We start from the raw sequence: 24,636 nt of genomic DNA on the forward strand, positions 1-24,636 counted from the left end.
AAATCGATTTCCTGATAAATCAAGATAATTGAGAACAGCTAACTCCCCAATTTCACCCGGAATTTCCCCTGAAAACTCGTTATTTGCCAAATTCAGCTCGTTTAGCTTCTTCCAAGAATGAATCCCAGGTGGAACTCCACCAGAAAATGCATTGCTATGAAGATCAAGCTTTACTAACTGCCCAAGATTCACCATACTACCCGGTAAAGAACCCGAAAACTTATTATCATTACCTGAAAACTCCATTAAACTATCCAGAAATCCTATCTCCTCCGGCAGAACACCGGAAAAGTTGTTCTCTGACAAAATCAACTGAGATAAATTTGAGGCCCCGGCAATAGTTTTTGCAATTCCACCAGAAAATGAATTGCCAATCAGCTCAAGTAACGACACGTGGGGAAGACCCCAAAATCCCGCCGGCACCTCACCGGAAAAGCTGTTGTGCCCTAACCTCACGCGCAATAAGCTGCGGCATTCGCCTAGGGTAGCCGGAATTTCCCCGGAAAACGAATTTTCGATCATTAACATCTCCTCGAGAACCCCATTAAAACACAAATTTTCCGGAATTTGACCCGAAAAGTTATTAGTTGAAACATCAATCCACTGCAACGGCGAGTTTCTGCCAAGATTGGGAGGTAAAATTCCCGTCAACCGATTCCGGAACAGCCTTAACTCGTACAAATTCGGCGAATGACCAATGCCAGACGGTAATTCACCTTGTAAATTATTCTCATAGAGATTAAGTGACTCGAGCGGCAACTCACACAGCTCAACGGGGACTGGCCCTGTCAACTCGTTCATCGACGCATCGAGCCGCCTCAGCGATGTCATGTTCAACCACCCATTGCTAGGCAGCTCACCTGTCAACGAGTTATTATACAGCTCCAACTGAACCGCCGCCGTCAACCCAGTGAGCGAACCAGGGATTGTGCCTATTAACGAGTTGTACGCCAGGTCCAAATCGATGAGTCTGCGGAGCCGACCCAAGGAGTCTGGGATTTCACCCACTAAGTTCGTCTCAGTCAGCCACAAGACCTCAAGATTGGTAAGATTCCCCAGTTCCGGCGGAATCCGACTCGGAGAAAACGGGTTGTAAGAGAGATTCAACTGCTTTAGCGTCGATACGTTCCCGAGAAATGCCGGGATTGTCCCGTCCAGCAAATTCTCCACTAACGAGAGCACCTCAAGTTTCTGGAACGTTCCGAACCTTGTCGGAATATCTCCAGAGAAGTTGTTCCCGGTTAAATCAAGGTACTTTAGGTTGGGGAGATCAGCTAGGCTGCCGGGGAGAACACCGGTTAAGTAGTTCTGTGCTAAATCAAGGTGCTCCAACTCCTGACACATGGTTAGATCATCTTCCGGGAGAGTGGAGTTGATGAAGTTGTCATACAAGGAAATGAAGGATAAGTGTTTAAGGCGACAGAGAATGGAGGGAAAGGAACCGGAGAGGTTGGAGCTGGAGAGGTCGAGCGAGATGACGGAGCCAGTGGAGGAGTCACAAACGACGCCGTTCCACTTGCATGGCGTGTCATCGCGAGGATCCCAGTCGGAGAGCACAGCATTCGGGTCGTCGAAGCCAAGCTTGGCTCGCTGGAGGTAAAATCCTTCTTTGTTCAGGGAGAGAACAAGGGACGGGGAGAGGAAAACGAGGAGCATTAAGAAGTAAAGACGGCGGCGGAAGTTGCAGAACTCCCGGCGGTGAGGCATTTTTCCGGTGGCGGCTGATGGTTGCTTAGGTTCCGGGGAACAGAAGTTGGAAGTAAGAAATTGATCAGTGGACTAAGACATGTTCTGGTCTGAGAGAAATTTGAAAATTTGGGTTCATTTATATGAAAATGAATGAAGAAATAGATAGGTGAATTGGATCAAGTGTGAGCTTGAAGTTGCAACAACATAAGTAAATTAGATACGGTAATAAGCATGACAGAAAAAGAAAAGACACAGGGGAAGTTCTTGATTTTTGTCATGACTGCCATAACTGGTATGAATATGATGGACGATTCTACTGCTCTCTCTCTCTGCTATCATTTTTCCTGTTTTTGGTGTCAGATCTCAGAATATTTACTGCCTAGCAGCATAATTTTTACTTGTACCATGATAATAGTGGTGTTACTATGATGCTGCTGCCCAAATCTAAAGGGGGCTGTTCAAAATTAGATTATCTCCAAAATTTCAGAAAGGCCTAACAATTAATCAAGACAATGTATTGTTTATATGATCAGATTTGTTGGTTGTTTCCTAACTCCAATTGGGGTCTAAATAAAAAAAAAAAAAATCCAATAGGGATATTTTCAATACCATAATGATTGGATTGAGGTATTTTGCGACTTAGAGCTGATTCGAATGGTGGGCTTGCGCTTATAAGGATCTCGCAAGCAATCTTGTGTAATAAAATGAATGCTCCTATGTCAAGTTACTTAAAAGCATTTGCGTATTTACCCCCACATCAATTCAGAATTAGTACAAGAGAAATTTTAATCTAAATTAAATTTGACTGAACCTGAATTAATTATATAACAAATACAATATAATTGATACAAAATTTAGAAATATTGATCAGTCACATTATAATTATGATACTTTTTTTTTATTTGGTTCAATCAAATTTATTTTAAATAAAAAAAATTATGTTAGTGAAAAATCGAAACATAGACAGTGCCATCGAGGTTAAAATTCAGGAGCCCACATCATTTAAAATTAGATTAGTAGTTTGACATGAGGTGTAGGAATTTTATGAAGAGAGGTAGCTAATAATAGTGGTAACAGACATGGGATGGATGGGTAATCTCTTGGCAGGACAGAAATTTTATTGCATCGGTCCGCCTTGTTACAACTTCAAAACCGCGCCCGACAAGTATATTGAAGAAGCAGCTGCGGGTTTCTGACATTACATTGTTTTGCTAAACTTTTTAATTTCGATATATTGAATGATGGTTGTGACCAAAAACAGACACATTTCCCAAACTATTGGAACACACAAACTTCACATTCTTAATTTCCTAATCAAACAATTAAACATCACATCTACTTACTTTACCAATTCAGCATGGGGTTTCCAATTTAATATAGATTTTTATGTTTGAAAGTTGAAATGAAATTGTATACTGTAGTCATAATTATCGAAAATTAAAACTCTACCATTTTTTTTAGAGAAAATTCCTATTTTTACACTCGTCTCAATTTGGGAGATTTATCAGAAATGTTTAACCCTAATGAATAATGCCAAATTTTAGTAGGATGGTAACACAATGTATATATATTTAATGACGTAGAAAATAAAATGAATTTTATAATAAATCATCGATTCCAGATTCATTATAAGAAAATTGTGGTGAACACATGAGGCGATGGAAACAACGGGAGGTTGGAGCAGTGAAATCTGCCAAAATACTCCTTTTCTTCAATAATTTTATATTTACTTCACCAGTATATGTTATATTTTATGAAAGAAAAAAATGCAATTTGTCTCATTTTAAGCGAAATGTACAAATACCTCCCTATAAAAATAAAATAATAATTTATCCTCATATATTATAAAAATAGAGCAAAACACCCCCTATATATATATATATATATATATATATATATATATATATATATATATATATATATATATATATATATATATATATATATATATTTAAATATATATATTATTATATAAGTATATATACTTCTAGATATATTTATATATGTATATATTTAAACTTAATTATACATTTTTTAAATTATTATTTAGTTAAATTTAAATTATCGATTCATAGTCCATTGATCTATTAATTAAATTTGAACTTTAAATTGAAATCAAGATCCAACGGTATTTAAATAAAAATATAAATATCATATTAAATTTTAAAAATAAAAAGAACGTGTGTAATTCACAAAATGAGTCAGGGGCATTTTATTTTATTTTTTATAACACATGGGATAAATTGTTGTTTTATTTTTTATTGGGAGGTAAATTGCATTTAGCCCTTTCTAAATGCAAATTCAGGTCAAATGTAGTACCAATTTTAAAACTAATAAACAGTTACGATATTGCAATATAAAATAATAAACTAAATTAAAAAATCATACATTTATATTTTTTATATTAAAGAAGATGAGCTACTTTTTCTAAATGAAAACTACTTTATTATTATTATTATTATTATTATTAAAAAACTATATTATGTAGGGGTTGGTGAAAAGAGTTGGGTGGTGGGGAAGGTTTTCATTTTGAGGGTATCTGATGTTATAATTATACTGCTCCCATGCATGCATCAGGTTTCGGACATACATATATATATATATATATATATAGGTAATTAAGATGTGGTAATTATAATGTAGTTTACACATGTTGTTGTATATATATATATAGATGTGAGTGTGAGTGTGAGTGTGAGTGTGAGTGAGGGTTGTGGATGGGGAGTGCTGGGAAATGAACCGCCAAAATCATTGGTTGTGAGATGGATGGGGTAAATGGTAATTAATTGAACAAGGCATTCACCCCTTTGCTTTCCTTACACTCATTTATCATTCCATCTCACAATTATTTCTTACCGCACTCCAACAACTAAATTAATATTTCTAAACCAATATTTCTTTTATATTGTATAACTGCCAATCATCGAAATTGATCTTCTTTGATTGACAACTCTTAAAAGCGTGATTTGGGTCCATCCAAAAAGGAATAAAGCAGTTAACATTCTAGCTAATTCATATTATGTAATTGTATTCTGATATATCCTAATTAATCACATTTAATTAATTTATTTTTTTCAGAAAAAAATATATATAAATATTGCTGGTGTGGGTGTGTATGAATTGGGAGGAAGTCTAGGGTGGAACTCGGGCACTGAGATCTTTGTGGGACCCTTCTTTTCTCCACCGCCACGTCATCACATGATTTTAGTCCGATTCAACATAAACTGGCACAAGAAAAGAAAAGGAAAATGATCTCATCCGTACCAGGATTTTTTAAGAGACTGTCCATTTTAGTATTATTTTTGCCCCAACATATTTAATTTCAGAATTTCAATTGAATTCCATACATTAATGCTGATACCATCGCATTCAAATCCACCTTTTATGACTCTGAAAACCAATAGAGAAATATACTAATAAAAAATAGAATACTTTACAACTTTCTAACACATCAAATTGGTGTTAGTAAAATTATTAAGAACGTAAAAATATTTAGTTATTTAGAGGGTTTAAACCTAATACAATAGTATAAATAAAATAAATTTTTTTTGCTTCCTAAAATGATTCTAAGCATTGTTAAATTAATTAAAAATGTCATGGAATATTAAATTACATAACAAATATAATATATTTATTATATAATTTAATTAAAATTGATTGAGATTAAAACATTTCGGTTTTGTTTGGATTTGTATTTTTGTATTTGTCAAGATAAAATAAAACACTCTTGATATTTATTTTTGTGTTTTTTACATTTTATCTGCATGTTTTTCTGTTTTTCAACTTTCTATATATAATATATATATATACATAATATAAAACAGATATGATTTGACAATAAATAGTTTTTTTTTCTTCCAAAAATACAACATTAAATATAAAAAAATTATATATAAAAATATATGATTTGACAATGAATAGTGATTTTTGTCTCCAAAATCCCAACATCATACCTACACCACTTATTTTAATATATTTTAAATAACCCTAAAATACAAATCCAAACATATCATATATTTTCAACACACTTTTACTTATCTCTATTTTTCAAAACACAAAACAAAAGGATTAAAACCAAAATCCAAATACATACAGTGTTGATTTTTAACTTGAAAATAAGGTGGGCCCGGATAAGTCCAGTCCTCTGGTTGCTTTTCACGCGTTTAAAATCATGACTTACAAATTATTGTTGGTGAAGACTCGAAAGCCGTCAACACTGTTACTTTTTATTAAATTAGAGGGTTAGGATTATTTTAATTACATTTCAGAATACTCTTTATTTCAAATTATTGTACTGCAAAATCTAATTTTAATTTTTATTATTGTTTGGTGGCTGAGAGGTGTTGGGAGATGGAGAGAAGGTTGAAATGATAGTCACGTGGAAAAGTGATGAGGAAGAATCAAGGTTGGGAGTGGGAGTGGACCCCATATATGATACATACATCCATCTTTACCTAATATCTCTGTTTTATTTATAACCAAAGCACCCCTCATTAGCCCAATAATCATGCCCCTAATTAACTAAAATTGGTTCACCAATTCCCTATATATACTCTTCAAGAACATACTCCTACTTCTAACCTTTTTTAATATTATCATTTCAACAACATTACATTTCCCTTCATTTTTAATGGATTAGTTCAACAAAAACATATATATTTTTTACTTTTTTTAATGCTTGATTTAGCAATCATGCTTAGTTTTGAACGTATTGATGGGGTTGCGATGATCATCGACACTTGATCAATATTTCAATCACTTTTTTTGACTGAGCTAAATAATTAAATAAATTTAGCTCGATCAAAATTACATGAACAATTTGATGATCTGAAAATGTAGTTTGTAATATATTGTAATTATTGACTTATATTTGTTTTGAAATTAGTAACATACTTAGCTATAAAATATAATTTTGATTATAATTAAAACGAATCATATGTTAGATATTAACATACGTAATAGGATATTGAGTATTTATATGATGTAATTAATTATTTCTATAAAACAAAAATGCCATAATAATAAGAGTATTTATATGATGTAATTAATTATTTCTATAAAACAAAAATGCCATAATAATAAGAGTCTTTATTGATTTGTATGGACTTTGTGATTAATGAAAATATAAAACCACAATGGGCTGACTATTGGGCCAACAGAATTGGAGTTGAAAACAACAGGGGTCTGGTGGGCCTGTATATTGCCCGATCACTGCCGAAAATGTTTCAAGAACACGGACTACCATTACGTTTTATTCCCTCAAAATATCTTTAAGTGCATTTCTTTTTCTTTCTTTTTTTAATAAATTAGTTATAATCACGTCATAAATTTTAATTAATAATTGATATATGTTAATCATCGACGTCAAATAATTATTATTATAATAAGCCAGCAACAACTATTAAAAATTTAAAATAAACTAATACTGTAATCTTTTAATTACGAGATCTCAACTACACCAATTAAATTAGATATCATTGATATCTGACGTACAATTAGTGTTACATGATAAAAATGTCATCCTAAGAAGAAATGAAAAGCGTGATTTATGTAATACTATGTATAGTTAAGAAATAGGAGATATATGAGTAATTAAGAAAAATAATAAATCATAATGGACTCCTCATTATGACTCCTCTGACATTTTTTATGGTTAGAATATTTTTTCTTTATTTGCAAAATTTCAAATACCCCATAATAGCTACAATTGCCTATAAATACCATCTCATGAAAAATATTTGTTTGAGCGTGGTTAATTCAAACAAATATTTATAATTTTAAAATAATGAATTATGACAAAATTGAGAAAAGAAGGTTGTAATTTATATAAGTGAGGAAATGGAGTGGTGGGATTGGAGAAGACAGGTTGTGTATGGTTTGAAGTTGAGTAAGGATAAAATAACAATAGGGCACTTGCCACTTCCATTCCCATATCCAACAGTCAACACTAATCATTTCCACATCGACACATTGTTGCCTTTCCATTCAACTCTGATGAATCTCAGATGCAAATATCATCTACCAAACCAACCACTTGTTGTTTCTCATTCTACCTTACTTTTACTTGTCCGGACTCCCATCGCCCAAATACGCCACTACTAATAACTTGCCATGTGTTTGTTCATTTATATTCAATCACTTTCTGTCAAATATTATTGAAATTTCACATATTTATTATTATTCTCTTGTGTAACCCCATTGATCAGGCTTGAGATCGCGGATCGCACTCCAGGTCGTTATCCACTTTCCGCTCCTGATCACCGATAATCTGACAATGAAAAACAAACGTTATCTAGCCGGGAAAAGTCCCGACGAAGATACTCCGACGCTCAAGTTAGTGTCAATAATAATGATGAAGATATCTCTCCTCTCTTCCCTGTAAAAAATCAAACTCCTAACCATAAGTACCTCTCTTTTAGATTCCAAGAAAAATTAACCCCCTCCCTGCAATTTTCTTCCACTTATACTGATCACATCCACAAGCTGACGTGTCTCCCCTATGATCTTCATACCTGCTCCCACGATTGGTCATAATGCCCTTACGGTCCATTCTTTAAGGCATTAACCCTGCCCATAATTATCTAATAATTTAGACAAAGTTAATACTTGGTCAAACCCCTCTTTTTGTCTTAGGTTATTTCTGCCCCTCCTCCGGAGGGTATATTGGTCTTTTTCTGACTTCCCCTCATCATTACTCCCCCACTTCTTGAGTGACATCACTTCAAGAAGTCGAACAGCCCTATCCGACTGTTGAGCTGATGATCTCGGTGTCTTTACGACCCTCCACGTGTCCTTCATCGAGCCGTACCTCGATTCAAGCTCTTTTGGAGGACAGATGTTGCCTGGGGATTGGGCAACGGTCAAATTTGAAACCACCTTCCCAAATATATATATACAAATCCATTTCAAATCACCCCTATGGTTCTACACTTCATTCAAAAGCTGCTGCACTGAAGCGTTCTATCTCCGGTTGATTTCCTTCAACTAGCTGATCTTCTTCAACTCCCGATCCTCCTGTTTACTTCCAGGTACCATGTCTTCCCCTAACACTTCTAATATAAGTTCTAACTCCGCTGATATTTCTTCGTCCGCTCCTTCCAATATGCTTCTTAGGGATTTAGTACCTCCTAGGCGTAGACCTCGCGCTCGTAATCAAACAAATAGGTCTGATTTAGATGAGGTTCTTGCTCCCGAAGGTTCTCACCTACACTTGCAGCTTACTCCTTGGACAGGAATAGTCAACACTGTAAGGTTACAAATTCAAAAAATAAAGGATAAATTCTTCATCCCCTCTAACTATGAAATAGTAATTCCTCAACCCTCCGACCGTATGCACCAGCCTCCCCCCGGTTTTTGTTCCTTCTCCCTGCAACACTTTGAGGTAGGATTACGCTTTCCCTTACCCCCTTGCGTAGCACTGATTTTACGTCGTTTGAATTTATGCCCTATGCAATTATCTATTCGGCACATTATCCTCTTTGTCATTATCATGCGCGTACATAGGTTTGAACCCAGTTTCGAAAACTTTTGGTCGCTGTATTCCTTCACGACCTCAGCACGGTCTGGAGATAATGGTTTTTTCTACTTAACCTCCCGGAAAGAATGTAGGTTTCTCGACCCCCTCACTTCTAATGTTGGTCCTTGGAAAGCCAAATTCATTTTTGTCAAACCCCCTCCTGGTCGCGAATGGCCCTTCTCTCTTGATTGGAAGGTAGATAAGCCTATACCCCTTACCGAAGGTGAGGGCTTAGATGGGGATCAAATAAGCAGCATTACCACCTACCGGTATAATCCAAAGAAGATTTTAGTCGAAGAGATTCTCTGGCTCGCCCATCTAACTCCTGCTCCCCTCCAGGTGGAGGGTACTTTAGGTGATACGATTTCCTATATCTCTTTTCCTTTTCTCTTACAGCGTTTAACGAGACATTTTTCCTTCCTGCAGTTTCCATGGTGAGCCAAGCCCGCATCAACAAACGCCTTCGCGCCCAATTCCAGACTCAAGCTCAAGCTCGAGCGGCTGCACAGCTCGCATCCCCTTCTCAACCTGCTCCAGCCGCCTCCTCGACGCCCGATGCTGATGTACCTCCAGGCCCTATTCCCATTGAGGTAGGTAGCGAGGAAACTCAATCACGGGGCCTCCTTCCCCCAAGTCAACCTACCGTTCGATCCAATAGTTTGAGGTTACAAGATCGCACATTTAATGATGGGGATTTTGCTGAATCTTCGCGGAAGCGGAAATCTCGTGGTAAATCGCCTCTTCGACCTAACCTAATGGGAACTCAATCCCAATCTGGTGAGGGAGGACTACCCTCTGAAGGGGCCGGGTCAGAAGACATGAGAAGTATGGACGTACTACGAGGTATTACAGAATGTTGGAGGACTGCCCGACTAGACCTCCGAGGTCCAGACCACCCCGTAGCCCATATGGTGGGAGATAAATGGATTCCGGATTGGCAGATTTCTCCTCAAAGTTCTGTGTTCCAAACCCGATCCGGTCAAGACTCTTGGGAGCTATATGACGCCAGTTGTCTTCCTCGCGATCAAGCCGCTCTCCTGAAAACTTCCTTCACTCGAATGGAAGAACATTGTGCTCATTCTCTCATCCAGGTATTTCTTCCTTTACTCGTTTTCTCTTACTTAGATTTCTCTGATCTCAACTATTTCTATTCAGGCGGCCAACTTTGTTCGGGGTCTTAGTCTGAAATGTGCTGGTTTCCGCCAAAATCAACTCGCAGCTGATCGCACGAACCGAGAATTGAGAACTCAACTTACCGCTTTTTCTGCTAAGGAAGAAGAGTGGTCAAGGTCGAGGTCGATACTGGAGGCCCGAATCAAAGAACTCGAAACACAAGTGGCTTCCGAAGCATCTAGAGCAGCTGCTGATGGAGAAAAAAGTGGTTTTGAGACGGGTCATGCTGCGGGAAAGATCGCGGGCGTCCTTGAAGGTCGCGAGGCCTTTTTAAAATCAGAAGAGTTCGCGCAGCAAACCCGAGAGATTCGCCTTCAAGGTGTTCGGGATTTTCTGAAAACCCCAACCTTCGATTCTGCCATTGAAATTAAGGCTGCCGATTATCTGATGCAGGGCTTTGATCGTTGCAAATCCCAAACTACCCTCCTCAATGGCTTTGCCCCTAACTTTGACATTTCTCGCCTCAACCCTTGCCTTGATGCTAACCTCCAGCCTCTGTCTAATGAAGACGATACCCCAGCTGCTGACAATGATGAGTTTTCTGTTCTTTTAGACGAAATTGAGAATATGTAACTCAATCTTCAGGATTTTCGTTATTTGTTCAACTTTTCTTCCGAACTTAATGTTTGCGATCGTGATAACTGATCTTTCACAGATTCACTCTCACTTTTTTAACATAATTTGCTCGCGTAAATCATAATAGAGCTATTCCTAGAGTTTAAATAATCTTTCACAGATTAAAAAAGAACTTTATTTGCCTTTTTCAGGCTACAGCCTAACCTTTTACAGGTTATAATTTACATCGGTCTTTTTCATACTAAACATCCGTAATCTTTCATAGATTAACTTTTTCCCAAGATAATTCTATTCGACCATAGATATCTTTCAATTAGTTAGCCTTTCTCAGGCACTGATCTAAGGGCATTCTAAACATAGAATCTTTTGATATTCTGTATGTTCCAAGGTCGTGGTAACTCCTTGCCTTGAATATCTTGTAACTTATACGTCCCTTTCCCCACGATCTTGATGACTTTGAAAGGTCCTTCCCAATTGGGATCGAGCTTCCCAACATGCTTTGAAACCTCCACCTTTCTTAATACCAAGTCCCCCACCTGCAACGATCTGGGTTTTAGATTCTTGTTATGACCTCTCAACATCAGACTTTTGTGGTGCAGCATCTTCACCCGCGCTGCATCTCTTTTTTCTTCTACTATATCCAGGTCGAATGCTCGCTGTCTTCTGTTCCTCGCGAGGTCGAAGCTCATAATCCTCTGCGATTCTTCTCCTATTTCTGCAGGAATTACAGTTTCAGAACCATAAACTAAAGAAAAGGGAGTTTCACCTGTTGAAGTTCTAGGAGTCGTTCTGTAAGCCCATAGTACTCCTGGGAGCTCGTCGCTCCACTCTTTCTTCAAACTCAACCTGGCCTTCAAATGCTGTAGTATAGTTCTGTTCGTTACCTCTGTTTGACCATTCGATTGGGGATGTCCCACCGCCGTAAAGTTCTGTTGTATTTTCAATTCCTAGAGCCATATAGTTATCTGTCTACCTTGGAACTGTGTCCCATTATCAGATATCAACACCCTGGGTATTCCGAACCTGCACACTATGTTTTTCCATATGAAATTTATAGCTTCCCTTTCGGTGATTTTTGAGACAGCTTCTGCCTCTACCCATTTAGAAAAGTACTCCACTGCTACTATAACAAACTTCTTTTGAGCTCGAGCAGGAGGGAATGGTCCCAGTATATCTATACCCCATTGGTCGAATGGGCATGTAACTAAAACAGGGGTCATTGGCACTGCATGCGTGTGAATCTGTGAAGTGAATTTCTGGCATTTCTCACACCTTCGTACGAATTCCTTGCAATCCTTCATCTACATTGGCCAAAAATACCCCTGCCGGGCTATCTTCTAAGCCAACGATCTGCCAGAATGGTTCCCACAACTTCCTTCATGAATTTCTCCCAAAACATACCTAGCCTGCGGATCATCTAAACATTTGAGAAGAGGTCCTTCTATTGTCCTTTTATATAACTGCGTCCCTACTAACGTAAATCTCGGAGCTTTAAACTTTATGCGTTGAGCATGCCCGAGGTCAGCAGGTAAGACCCCCTCTTTGAGGTACGCTGTGATATCTTCTATCCATGGGCATTTTGAAGTTACCATGTTAGTTTCCGCCCCTTCTGAGATCGCTGATTGTTCCTTTATCAGTACTGTGATTTTTCTGTCCTTTATCCCTGCCAGCGTAGCCCCTAACTTTGATAAGGCATCGACTCTCTCATTTTCACTTCTCGGAATTTGCTGGATAGTGCATTTGGAGAATTTCTGCATCCATTCCTTTGATTTCCTCAAATACTCCGTCATAGACTTTTCCCTGGTTTCATACGCCCCTTCAATCTGCATAGCGACCGGCTGCGAATCTGTGTAGACTTCAAGGACCTGCGCTCCAGCTTCAAATGCTAGTTCCAGACCCAGGACTAAGGCCTCATACTCGGCTTCATTATTTGTTGTAGAGAAAGATAATCGCACAGCGACCTCAATCTCAATACCTCCGGGTCCCTCGATCAGTATCCCTGCTCCTCTATTGCTAGCATTAGAGGATCCATCCACGTGCAACATCCATGTTCCTGGATCCTCTGGGGCGCCGGATGTCTCTATCACAAAGTCAGCTAAAATCTGGGCTTTCTCTGCTGTTCTACTCTGATCAGTAATGTCGAACTCCCCCAGTTCGACTGCCCACTTTATCATTCTACCTGAAGCCTCTGGCCACGTGAGGATATTTCTGAGGGGATGATTCATCCTTACCACTATCTGATGCGACTGAAATATGGTCTCAACTTCCTCGCAGTCACGACCACGGCTAATGCCAATTTTTCGATCTCAGCATATCTGGTCTCCGCACCTTGTAACATTTTACTCACATAATATACAGGGTTCTGAATCTTACCCTCTTCTTTTATTAGTACCGAGCTAACCGCATTATTCGAAATAGCTAAATAGAGGTACAATATATCCCCTTCTCTGGGATTTGCCAAAAGAGGCGGCGACCTCAAGTAACTTTTTAATTCCTGGAAGGCTCGCTCGCATTCATCGATCCACTCAAATCCTTTCACTTTTCTCAATATTTTAAAGAAATGTAAATTGCGATCTGCAGATCTAGAAATAAAGCGATTAAGAGAGGCGATCCTGCCTGTCAATTTCTGAACCTCTTTAATGGACGTGGGTGACTTCAGGTTCAATATGGCCTCTATCTTCTCAGGGTTCGCTTCTATTCCCCTCTCACTGACCATGTAGCCTAGAAATTTACCTCCAGCGACACCGAATGTACATTTATTGGGATATTGAGCTTCATCCTATGTTCTCTCATGATCGCAAAAGTTATCTTCAAATGCTCCAAGTGTTCGTCTGGCTTATGGCTCTTAACGAGCATGTCATCCACGTACACCTCCATGGTCTTCCCAATTTGCTGAGCAAACATCTTGTTCACCAACCTCTGGTATGTTGCCCCTGCATGTTTCAATCCAAAAGGCATAACATTATAACAAAAAATACCCAGATCAGTCACAAAAGAGGTCTTTATTCGATCTTCTGTTGCCATATAAATTTGATGATATCCTTGATACGCATCCATCATAGAGAACATTTCATATTCCGCCGTTGAATCCACTAGGACGTCAATCCTAGGCAATGGATAAGGATCTTTTGGGCACGCCTTATTGAGATCTGTGAAATCTGTGCACATTCTCCATTTACCAGCTGGTTTCGGTACCAACACCACATTAGCTAACCAATCCGTGTATTGAACCTCGGACACATAACCTGCTCTAAGCAACTTATTTACCTCTCCCTCAATGATAGTATTTTTCTCACCTCCAAAGGTTCGTTTCTTCTGTTGGACAGGTCGTATTGAAGGGTCAACATTCAACATGTGTACTATCACCTCCGGGTTTATACCTCGAAAATCTGATGGGTCCCATACGAACATATCAACATTACTTCTTAGGAATGCGATCATGACACCCTCAAACTACTCTAGATTGGGTCCTATCTTGGTGGTCTTCGACGGATCTCCTTGTATCAACTCCACCTCTTTGTGTCCAACGGGCTCTAACCTCCCAGTCTTCAATGTTTGCCACTCTTCTTTCTTTGCTCCATGAAGTTTCTTCTTTTCCTTCTTCTCACCCTTTCCCAGGGATAAGTTATAACACCTCTTAGCTTCAATCTGGTCGCACACGACCTCCCCTATCCCATACTGAGTAGGGAACTTCATCTTGAGGTGGTATGTTGACACTACCGCCATGTAAGAATTAAGCCCGGGTCTCCCCAGGATAACGTTATAAGCAAAAGGCATATCAACAACTAAAAATTTTACCATCAACGTTCTACGCTTTGGCTCTTCTCCCAGGGATGCAGGTAAATCCACCGTCCCCAGCGAAGCGACCTCGCCTCCTCCAAAACCGACCAACGGAGTACTTGCTGGTTCCACCCTTATGTTATCAAGCCCCATCTTACTCAACACTTCTTTGAAAATTATATCTGCTGAACTCCCATTGTCTATCAAAACCTTATGGACCGTGAAATTTGCTATATCCATCCTTATCACCATCGGATCATTATCTGTTACGATCCTTGCACCTGCATCTCGATCTCCAAACACGATCTCGGGGTTGCCCGTCATATTTACCACTTGCTTGCGTCGCTCCAATCTACTCTCTCTTTCGAATCTCCTCCTAGCTCTTCTCGACCATCCCTCCGATCCCCCTGCTATAGTATGGATGATGCATTTCACAGGTGCATTTTCTCCTACTTTCTGGTTCTCTTGTTCAGTTGCCCAATTTGACCTGTGATCCCTGCTTCTCGACCTACCTCTTCGATCACGTCTATTTTCTTCAAAATTATGAAAACTCTGTCTCCTGAAATACCCTTGTCGAACCAACCGCTCTATTTCATCTTTCAACTGATAGCACTCCTCTGTATCGTGTCCTTTCTCTCTGTGGAACCGACAGTATTTGTTCGAATACCTTTTAGCTGGAGTGATCCTTGTATGCTTCGGCCATATCAATACATTATCTTTTTCCACCAACATGAGAGCTTTGGCCCTAGTCATATTTAAAGGGGTATACTTACTGTATTTCGACTGGTAAGGTGGTTCCTTTTCTTTCTCCCTTTTAGGTCGCACATCTCGATCTCTACCAAATCCTCCATCTCTTGCCTGCTCTGATGTAACCCTCCATTCCTCATCCTTCATTGCATTCATCTCCTCTTCATCAATGTATTTCTGCGCCAATGCCATCAACTGCTCTGTATCCATTGGCGGGTCCCTTGCTAAAGCAGATGCAAAAACTCCTTTTTTCAGCCCGTGGATAAGGATACTAGTCATCATATCTATCCTGAGATCCTGCACCTCTAAAGTTTCGTTATTGAAATGCCCCATGAAGCTTTTCAAACTTTCATTCTCCCCCTGCCGAATGGTGAATAGATGTGTGGCCGATCTTTTTTGCTTTCTCTTACTCGTAAAGTGGAATGCGAATTTTTGTACCAATTGCTCGTGCGACTCTATGCTGCCCGGGAGCAAATTCGTGAACCACTCTTGAGTTTTCCCTGTCAACGTGGTAACAAACAGAACTTGACTGCCCATATAGATTCATTACCATATCAAAGGCGGCTAGATGCTCTTGCGGATCCCGTGTTCCATCATATCTTGGAAGATCTGGCATCCTAAAACTCGGATTAACCGTTTCGATAAGTATCTTGTTACAGAAAGGGGAGTTGCGATTGTGTGCCACTATTTCCTCCCGCTTCTTGAGCTCATCAATTTGCTTTCCCAACAAAGCTATCTGTTTACTAACATTGTCTACCTCAGCTCGAGATATAGCTGGTCCCCTTGGATGACTTGGAGCCTTACTGCTGGACCCAACCTCCGAAGGGGGATGACCTTTCTTATTTGCCTCCTTTTTACTCGTTCCCTCAAGATCTCGCCCTTCGTCTCCTTCTTGGAACAACCTTTTCCCGGCTACCTCCCTCTCAAGTGGAGTAGTTGTTCTCCTTTCGTATGCTCTTCCATCATCTGTTGCAGTTCTCGTCGTGTCAAGTGTACCGCTAGTTCCCGGTCATCCCCCGGAGTCTCTATTTCTCGCCGTGTCAAGTGTACATTTGGTTCTCGGTCCTCCACCGGAGTCTCCATTTCCGGTATATACTTCTTAGAACGTCTCTCCGTTACCTACTATCTTTCCCACAGATGACACCAAAATGATCAGGCTTGAGATCGCGGATCGCACTCCAGGTCGTTATCCACCTTCCGCTCCTGATCACCGATAATCTGACAATGAAAAACAAACATTATCTAGCCGGGGAAAGTCCCGGCGAAGATACTCCGACGCTCAAGTCAGTGTCAATAATAATGATGAAGATATCTCTCCTCTCTTCCCTGTAAAAAATCAAACTCCTAACCATAAGTACCTCTCTTTTAGATTCCAAGAAAAATTAACCCCCTCCCTGCAATTTTCTTCCACTTATACTGATCACATCCACAAGTTGACGTGTCTCCCCCATGATCTTCATACCTGCTCCCACGATTGATCATAATGCCCTCACAGTCCGTTCTTTAAGGCATTAGCCCTGCCCATAACTATCTAATAATTTAGACAAAGTTAATACTTGGTCAAACCCCTCTTTTTGCCTTAGGTTATTTCTGCCCCTCCTCCGAAGGGTATATTGGTCTTTTTCTGACTTCCCCTCATCACCCATCATTTTATTAAAATTTTGAATTTCCCATCTTATTTTCTCTATTTCTATTATCATTTTGAATATGGGCTATCAACTATAACAATCCTAATTTTAGTCGTCCTTTTCATATTACTTGTTTACGCTATTATCTCTTTATCCAATCACTTTCAATTTAACTAAACTTCTTAACTTAATTATAAATCTTTAATTTCAACCAATATGAGATAAAAATGCCTCTCATTTATGATCAAATTGGGACTGCTTACAAAACGCGATAAAGGTTGATTGTCTCTTCAATCCATCCATATCCATAATTTACTATAAAATGACAGTATGCTGGTAATTCCTTGGACTGTCAATAAGATATCATAACTTATTTCAAATTTAAAATATAATATTATAATTCAATTATATTTTTAATTTTTTTTAATTAAATAAATAATTTTAGAAATTTTAAAACGAGCCCACCGTGGACCGCGAAGCACCATATCAGCGACAAGATTAAAATCCAAGATTCCGAATAACACCAACCGCTCATCTCCTCACCTGATAGAAACCACTTAAACTTGCATACCCCTGCCCGTGCAAGTTAACCTTCCCGGCGCACGTTGATTCTTCTCTCTACTGCAAAGCCTTTTTGCATTGTGATTCCTTCGGCCACCTTTCTCTCCCTGCATCCCTACTTCTCCTTCTAAACTCAGAATGGAGTCTCGCTTGCTCACCGGCGCCACCATTCGCGGCCTCGCACTTCCCCCCAAGCCGGTAGCGAGGATCGCCGGAATCAGCAGCGTCCCCACCGTGAGGCTCAGTGGAAACCTCGGCGATGGCGGGAACTTGATATGGGGAAGGCAGCTCCGTCCAGCCATACTGCTCGAAGCTTCTCCAGCGATCACGGTTTCCTCGATGATAAAGAGGCAGAGTGTCCGGCCTTGCCTTGCCGCCGCCTCTTCACCGGACGAAAGTAGCGATTCCGCCGGGTGAGGTTCGTTTTCATAATTTCCGATCAGTTAGCCCTACCCGTTTCCGAGCCTTTGTTTCACTTACCCACCTATCCTTGCAGGGGTGCTAAGGTCGGGTTCCTGGAGACATACCCGGCTCTCTTAACCGGATTCTTCTTCTTCATGTGGTACGTCACGTGACTTTACTAACTTACGCCGTCGGTTTCTACTACGCATAAGTTTAACTCGAGCAGCAAATCATTAACTGCCCTTGGAACTTGTAGGTATTTCTTGAACGTGATTTTCAACATTATCAACAAGAAGATTTACAATTACTTCCCTTATCCTTAGTAAGCATGTGCTGAAAACCTTGTACGAATATTGTAGTTAATTTTTCAGTTTAGTGCAACCTATGCTAAGACAATTTGTTTATTGTCTCTGTGCAGTTTTGTGTCGCTTATACATTTGTTTGTTGGGGTTATCTACTGCTTGGCGAGTTGGGCCGTGGGCCTCCCTAAGCGAGCCGTAAGTTGTCTCCAAGATCCCTACCCTACTTTATATTCTTGATTTTACTAATAATAACCAATTTTTGTGATTGGTTCTTGCAATTTCAAGATTATGAATTCTAATAATAGGCTAACATCAAAAAGGGCTCATCACTCTCATTTAAAAGTTTAGACTGATTTGTCTTGATGGATTTGGATTTTACTGAAGAATATGGAAACAGGATATCAAGAGATTCCATTTGAAAAAAAATTAAAATTCATCAATATTCTACAAAATATAATTTAAAGTTAGAATTGAAATTTAATCCAAATGCAACTTAAAATATTTCGAAATTTATACTTCTCCCTTGTCCAAGATTTTTCCCATAATAGTGATTTTGTTGTTCTTTTGTCGGCAGCCAATTGACTCGAACCTCTTAAAGCTGCTCATCCCGGTTGCAGTGTGCCATGCTATAGGCCATGTAACTAGTAACGTTTCTTTTGCTGCAGTGGCAGTCTCCTTCACTCACACCATTAAAGGTGAAAATCTATTTGTTTCACTGAAATTGGTACTTTTTTTCTCATACTAATGTGTTTTATTTTTGTCTTCTTTTCTTGCCTGACTTTGGAATTAGCCCTTGAGCCTTTCTTCAATGCTGCGGCCTCACAATTCATACTCGGGCAGCAGATACCTCTAACGTTATGGCTGTCGCTGGCTCCAGTAGTCATCGGTAATCTAATTTTCATTCTCTGTTTATCTGTATTTAGACATGCATACAAGCAAGCGTTTAATACATGGCCAGAGGCCACCCTGATCGATTTCTTTGTTATATGTTAATTCAGTATATGCAGACAACAACTTTGTTAACATGAATAGACTAAATTGCAGGTGTGTCGATGGCATCATTGACAGAACTTTCTTTCAACTGGATTGGCTTTGTTAGCGCTATGATTTCCAACATCTCCTTCACCTACAGGAGCATATACTCAAAGAAAGCTATGGTTAAGTGATGAGTGTGCATTTTACTCTTACCATCTTACATGTATTGTGTCAACAATGATAATGTAGGGAGAATCAGTCTTCTTTGAGATGTTCCACAATATACCTTTCTAATGGATGCTTCTCTTGCAGACCAACATGGATAGCACTAACTTGTATGCCTACATTTCGATTATCGCCCTCATTGTCTGCATACCTCCTGCCGTAATTGTGAGTTCCTGCAGATAATTGCCAATATTGTTTTCTCTTGCGCACTCTGTCATCTTACTTTTTCTTCTCAATCACACAGTTTGAAGGGCCTCAACTGATCAAACACGGGTTCAATGATGCAATTGCTAAAGTGGGTTTGACAAAGTTCATCACCGATCTTTTCTGGGTGGGAATGTTTTACCACCTCTACAATCAGGTACTTCAGTTTCTGCCTTGTGCTACAATGGTTTTCCTCTTTCCAAGTTGCAAGAACTCATTCTTGTTCTCTACTTCAGCTGGCAACCAACACCCTGGAGAGAGTGGCACCCCTAACCCATGCTGTCGGAAATGTGTTGAAACGTGTTTTCGTGATTGGTTTCTCAATTTTAGTCTTTGGTAAGTACACACCCAACTGTTAAACCTTATTCCATGTAAATGGTAATAATGGGATAAGAGATTAAACTGTTAATTCAAACTCCGCAGGTAACAAGATTTCATTACAAACTGGTATTGGTACTAGCATTGCTATTGCTGGAGTTGCACTCTACTCCTTCATCAAGGCCAAGATGGAAGAAGAGAAACGAGTAAGAACAAGTCTCAGAATACTTACTGTTGACTGATTATACTGTTTCAATGAATGAAAATTTGATCTTTTCGAGGTGAACTCTGCCATTTAATCTTATGGTCCATCGATTTAAGGTTGTGAACTGGATTCTTTTCCTAGTCTAACATGACACACTCTTTTGACAGCAAAGGAAAGCCGCATGAGGGAGATGCAAGAATGATCACTCTACATTGCATTTCAAATGAGCAGTTTAGAACTTGTTTCCTCATCGTGAAATTAGTTCTCCATTGTCTGTTAATTTCAATTACTTTGAGATGAGTGGAATAATGTATGATTCCTCATCACAAGCTATGAGGATCAAACATGTGAATAGTGTGTATTTTATATGAGAATAGACTGCTTCAGAATTACAAGCAGCACACTGATAAACATGCACCCTCACACATCTCATGGAAAATAAAAGAAATCGAGAGTGAGAATTTTGTTATGTGCAAATTTAATTCGGTTACGTGCAAATTGCATGCAATTTTTCAGCCAAAAAATAATTAAAATTGTAAAAAGTTTAGAGTTTTTTATTTTTTTAAAAAAAAAAGCTTTAGCAATTAACATTTGATATAATTATTTATAAATCTATATTACCATGATAATTAACTTTAGTTACGTGGCGTGAGATTCTTAATCGAAAGGGAAACCAATTGTGATTAATTCTTAAAATATAATATGTTAATTGTAATTATATTTATTTTCCGTACTTATTCTTAAATAAATGGAATTATGTTTTTATTTCTTTTCTGAACTTATATCTTTCTCCAAAAGCAGAATCAGAAAATAAAATGCTGAATGATATATGGATTGATTTTGTTTAGTGGGCCTCCTCCTCTTCCCCCTGAATGGGCTCATTTGGGCCTTACGTGGGCTCTTTTTTTCCTTCAATCCGACGACAAACTGCAGAACCAGAGAGGAGATGCCATTGCTGTTGGTTAACAACTGAGTCTGCCATGGCAATATCAATATCCTTCATGCTGCTTCCCGCCATATTCGTCTCTCTTTTTGCCTCTCTCACCGTATCAAATGCCCTGATTCCCTCCATCCATTACCAAACGCCGTCCTCTTGTTCCCGAGACCACAACTCTTTCGCATGTGAGGTGCAAGAGGCCAAGCGCAAGATCGCTCGACTAGGTATTGTTTGTGATTGCCCCTAATCATTTTCTTCATGCTTAGGTCGCATTAGTCTTGAGTTGCTGCAGTTCCGGGTTCGCAGAATCGATCCTTGAGGAAAGAATTGAAGAGATAAATGCGAAAAGCCGGTATTTCGGAGAATGTGAGAAGAAAATTGGGGAGTTGACTACAGAGATTGGTCGTCTGAAAACCACTTTGTCGAGTGTTGAGCATGATTACTCGCGTGCAAATGAAAAGCTGAGTGCTCTTGAGGAAGAGGTATGTACAAGTTGATTTATGCTTCCTAGTTCTTCAATTACTGTTCTAATTTAGGGTTTGGGATTGAAACCAAATAAATTGATGGTGTAAATCATGTAGGTCCGACTTCTATGGGCAGCCTCTCGGAAAAATAACTTTGAGATTCACAGATTGGAGCACAAGGCATTAGATGCTGAAAGAAGATTAAAAGAAATTAGTTTACAAGTTGGAGAGGTTAGCTCGTTATGCTTTGACAAATCTTATTGCGCCCATGTTTAATTTTTGTTGTGTAAAATATTGGGTGATGTTTTTTCCCTAAGGTTTGGCCTTAGAAGTTTTCAGATTGTTAACTCTTCAATCCAAATTGCTTCAAATTAGTAGTGAATTTTCATTCAAGAACGAGCTCACGTGTTTGGAACATTTTTTTTTGGGATATCTTACTTGGCAGAATTTTTAATATAAGGGATGTAGTTTTAGCATCAAATTCACACGAACATGATTAGAACAATCCTGTATTTTAGCTATATAACTTTTTTGGTATGCAGAGGACTGAAATTGTATCGGAACAGTGGATTCAAATTCAGCAACTTGAGCAGGCTCTTCACATGACTGAGGTATTTATATGTTTTCCTTTTTGTTCTTGCAGGATATGTAAAATAACTGAATGGAAAACCACTATGTCAGTCAAATAATGAAATTTATGTTACAGATGCGAACTTCAAAGATTAGAAAAGAACTGTGGAGAAGATGCCCGTTTGTGAAGGTACAAGTATAACAATGCCCCAAAATACTTTGCTCCATGTGGCTTGATCTAACCTTTTTCTAGTTTATAAAATAACTTACAATTTCTCAATTGACAAACTATTAAGTTGTAGGTTGTACAATCTGAATCTGGTTTCCCTTTCTAAACTGATGTGCCAAATGCTGAGAATGCTGCTCTGTTCTCTGTAGTTCTGTGCAAGTCTTTTTGGTGATTGTCTCAACATGCTAAAGAGGATTCTCGATCCGTATGTTTTGGGAGATGGACCTGTGGTGGGTTTCTGCAAGTCTCAAGCTTTGCAGACATTTGAAGTTGCAAAACACTATCACCATCAGGTATAGACTTTATTCGACGTGCATTTATCTACTTTATCCTTCATGATATGTTGTGAAGTAGTAGAAACCTTTCAGTTGTGTATCTGAACGGTGTGTGGGTGAGGGTCTGACATCCAAGTAATAATGATTACTACCAGGAACTGAATTTTGTGTATTCAATTTAGAAGGGTTTGTTTGAATTCATTTTGCATGTAAAAGAAACGTTTGAAATCAAAGTAATAATTTGTAATTGTGCATAACTGCATAGGGAACATTCCTAACGTGAAAATCTTATTGCCTAGGCCTTAGTATGTTGCTATTATATACTGACGTTTTCTTAATATATAGTTGCAAGGCTTCATAAAGCATGCAATGAAAAGCAATGAACTTACTGCAGGTCTCGCGCACGAGGAGGTGGTCTTTTTTGTGGTAGGTTCTTCTCCATGTCTTAAGTTATAGTCTTGAGCGTAAACATACACTAAACTTTCAGGCCTGTTTGCCCTGGATTCTAACTTAACCTTCCAATGCAGGCATCTGCCCTGGTTGCTTTTCCAATAATGACAGCCTGCATGTTACTCCTATCACAATTTAGCTAGCTGGAACCATTATTGTCGTGTAGACAAAGGTACTTGGCCTAATCCATCATGTATAACCTGATGATTTCTGATCAGATTTTATCCAAGGAATTATTTGGTGATATCTTGGTAGTTGACTGTCGAGAAGGTGATAAGGACAAATGTTCTGGCAAATGCTGAACTGAAGAATTATGGGGCTGTCTTGGTGTGTGCCAATCAGGAAAACGATAAGGACATTTCTTGTAGCAAATACTGCGACTAGAGTGTTTCCCCTCTTTCACTGCAAGAGTCAAATTTGATAACAATCGGAATTTCCTCGGATTCGGTTCAACATGGTTAATCCTTTGGTTGAACTACATGATTGTTTCATATGTGAAGAAAGTAATGCGGTCAGACGCCGCTAGCCTCTTTTACAGCTTCTTGTGTGCTAGATGTACTTATTTCCAGATTAGGAAACTAGATGAGAGTTAAAACACTAATCATATACATACAGTTTCAGACATTTCGTGCGCTCATACATAGAAGATTTTTAACTACTTTTTCGTGTATGAATCATATACGCCATCTTTTACCTCTTCTTTTTATTTATCGGACAACGACGAGTGTCTCTCGCTTTTCATTACTGGGATGCTGCCTGAAAGTTGTGAACGGGACCAAACCGTGCCTAGCTTGACTCTTAATAAACATACGCTGGACGCATATACAAATTTATCCTCAGCATAGAGTTCATGAAATAGAAACTGAAAAGCAGTAGTGCATATTTCCCTCTAGAATGTTGGCGTTGGCGTTGGGTGTTTCCACTTTCCTGGCTTGTAGTTAAATGTGGCACCAACATATCAACCACTGATTGCGGCTCGTCATCAGTAGCAGTGCAACTTTAGAAGATGTTGGATAGTGATGGGCCCTATCTATTTATCAGCGAGGACCAAGACATTAATTCACTATCTAAATTAGATATAAAATAATTAACCGAGGGCTACTCAAGAAAATAAAGAAGCCACTTATTCATTAATAATGCTTTGGGCTTGGCAACATTACAAGTATGGGTACGAATCACCTCACTCTTAAAGGATTTTCTGTCACGCTTTTATTTTACATGTTTTATGTGCATCAATTATGTATTACTGAAACTTACACTTAAAAAAGTGAAGAACTTTATAAGAAATTATATATGTTTATTGGTTAGGTTTTAAAGAAAATACAAAGGGAAATGCTCGTATAAATATGACGATGAGAGAGGAGTGTCTTGTTGAATTAGAAAGCAAAGAAAAAAATTGTAGATATTATA

At 38.7% G+C, this 24,636-nt stretch overlaps 4 protein-coding genes across 11 annotated transcripts in view; 2 read left to right on the forward strand and 2 right to left on the reverse strand.

Annotated features, from left to right (window-relative positions):
* LOC105167883 (receptor-like protein kinase HSL1) overlaps positions 1–2,154 on the reverse strand; it is a 4,334-nt gene extending 2,180 nt beyond the window's left edge. Inside the window, 1 exon segment of the mRNA XM_011087734.2 lies at positions 2–2,154. Coding sequence (XP_011086036.1) covers positions 2–1,707 — 1,706 coding nt within the window. The 5' untranslated portion in view covers positions 1,708–2,154.
* LOC105168579 lies at positions 14,408–15,814 on the reverse strand. The gene has a single exon (XM_011088714.1). It carries the CDS (start codon positions 15,812–15,814, stop codon positions 14,408–14,410), a length of 1,407 nt encoding a protein of 468 aa, XP_011087016.1.
* Positions 17,611–20,693, forward strand: LOC105167884 (triose phosphate/phosphate translocator, chloroplastic). 2 transcript variants are annotated; one of them, XM_011087735.2, is made up of 12 exons: positions 17,611–18,083; positions 18,167–18,232; positions 18,329–18,394; positions 18,491–18,569; positions 18,949–19,069; positions 19,165–19,260; positions 19,419–19,531; positions 19,662–19,739; positions 19,819–19,935; positions 20,015–20,114; positions 20,202–20,302; positions 20,469–20,693. In XM_011087735.2, exons 1-12 carry the CDS (start codon positions 17,809–17,811, stop codon positions 20,484–20,486), a joined length of 1,230 nt encoding a protein of 409 aa, XP_011086037.1. In that variant the 5' UTR covers positions 17,611–17,808; the 3' UTR covers positions 20,487–20,693. The 2 variants fall into 2 exon arrangements, with proteins under 2 accessions (XP_011086037.1, XP_011086038.1); XM_011087736.2 differs by having other exon boundaries at positions 17,948–18,088.
* On the forward strand, positions 21,166–23,944 carry LOC105167885. 7 transcript variants are annotated; one of them, XR_002287536.1, is made up of 9 exons: positions 21,177–21,462; positions 21,545–21,720; positions 21,820–21,933; positions 22,245–22,313; positions 22,409–22,462; positions 22,651–22,794; positions 23,171–23,202; positions 23,304–23,398; positions 23,482–23,944. XR_002287536.1 is itself a non-coding variant. In XM_011087738.2 (9 exons), exons 1-8 carry the CDS (start codon positions 21,282–21,284, stop codon positions 23,367–23,369), a joined length of 885 nt encoding a protein of 294 aa, XP_011086040.2. In that variant the 5' UTR covers positions 21,183–21,281; the 3' UTR covers positions 23,370–23,398; positions 23,482–23,944. The 7 variants fall into 7 exon arrangements, 5 of the variants coding, with proteins under 5 accessions (XP_020551317.1, XP_020551316.1, XP_011086040.2 ...); XR_002287537.1 differs by having other exon boundaries at positions 23,497–23,944; XM_011087738.2 differs by having other exon boundaries at positions 21,183–21,462; positions 23,122–23,202.

Source organism: Sesamum indicum, linkage group LG8, assembly GCF_000512975.1.
Source record: "Sesamum indicum cultivar Zhongzhi No. 13 linkage group LG8, S_indicum_v1.0, whole genome shotgun sequence".
Classification (NCBI taxonomy): Eukaryota; Viridiplantae; Streptophyta; class Magnoliopsida; order Lamiales; family Pedaliaceae; genus Sesamum; species Sesamum indicum.

Coding starts and splice junctions, on each gene's coding strand:
- LOC105168579 (XM_011088714.1), bottom strand. CDS start 15,814: ATGGGGCATTTCAATAACGAAACTTTAGAGGTGCAGGATCTCAGGATA.
- LOC105167884 (XM_011087735.2), top strand. CDS start 17,809: ATGGAGTCTCGCTTGCTCACCGGCGCCACCATTCGCGGCCTCGCACTT. Junction 18,084..18,166: donor GAAAGTAGCGATTCCGCCGG/GTGAGGTTCGTT, acceptor CTATCCTTGCAG/GGGTGCTAAGGTCGGGTTCC. Junction 18,233..18,328: donor GGATTCTTCTTCTTCATGTG/GTACGTCACGTG, acceptor TGGAACTTGTAG/GTATTTCTTGAACGTGATTT.
- LOC105167885 (XM_011087737.2), top strand. CDS start 21,282: ATGGCAATATCAATATCCTTCATGCTGCTTCCCGCCATATTCGTCTCT. Junction 21,463..21,544: donor GCGCAAGATCGCTCGACTAG/GTATTGTTTGTG, acceptor CCGGGTTCGCAG/AATCGATCCTTGAGGAAAGA. Junction 21,721..21,819: donor TGAGTGCTCTTGAGGAAGAG/GTATGTACAAGT, acceptor TAAATCATGTAG/GTCCGACTTCTATGGGCAGC.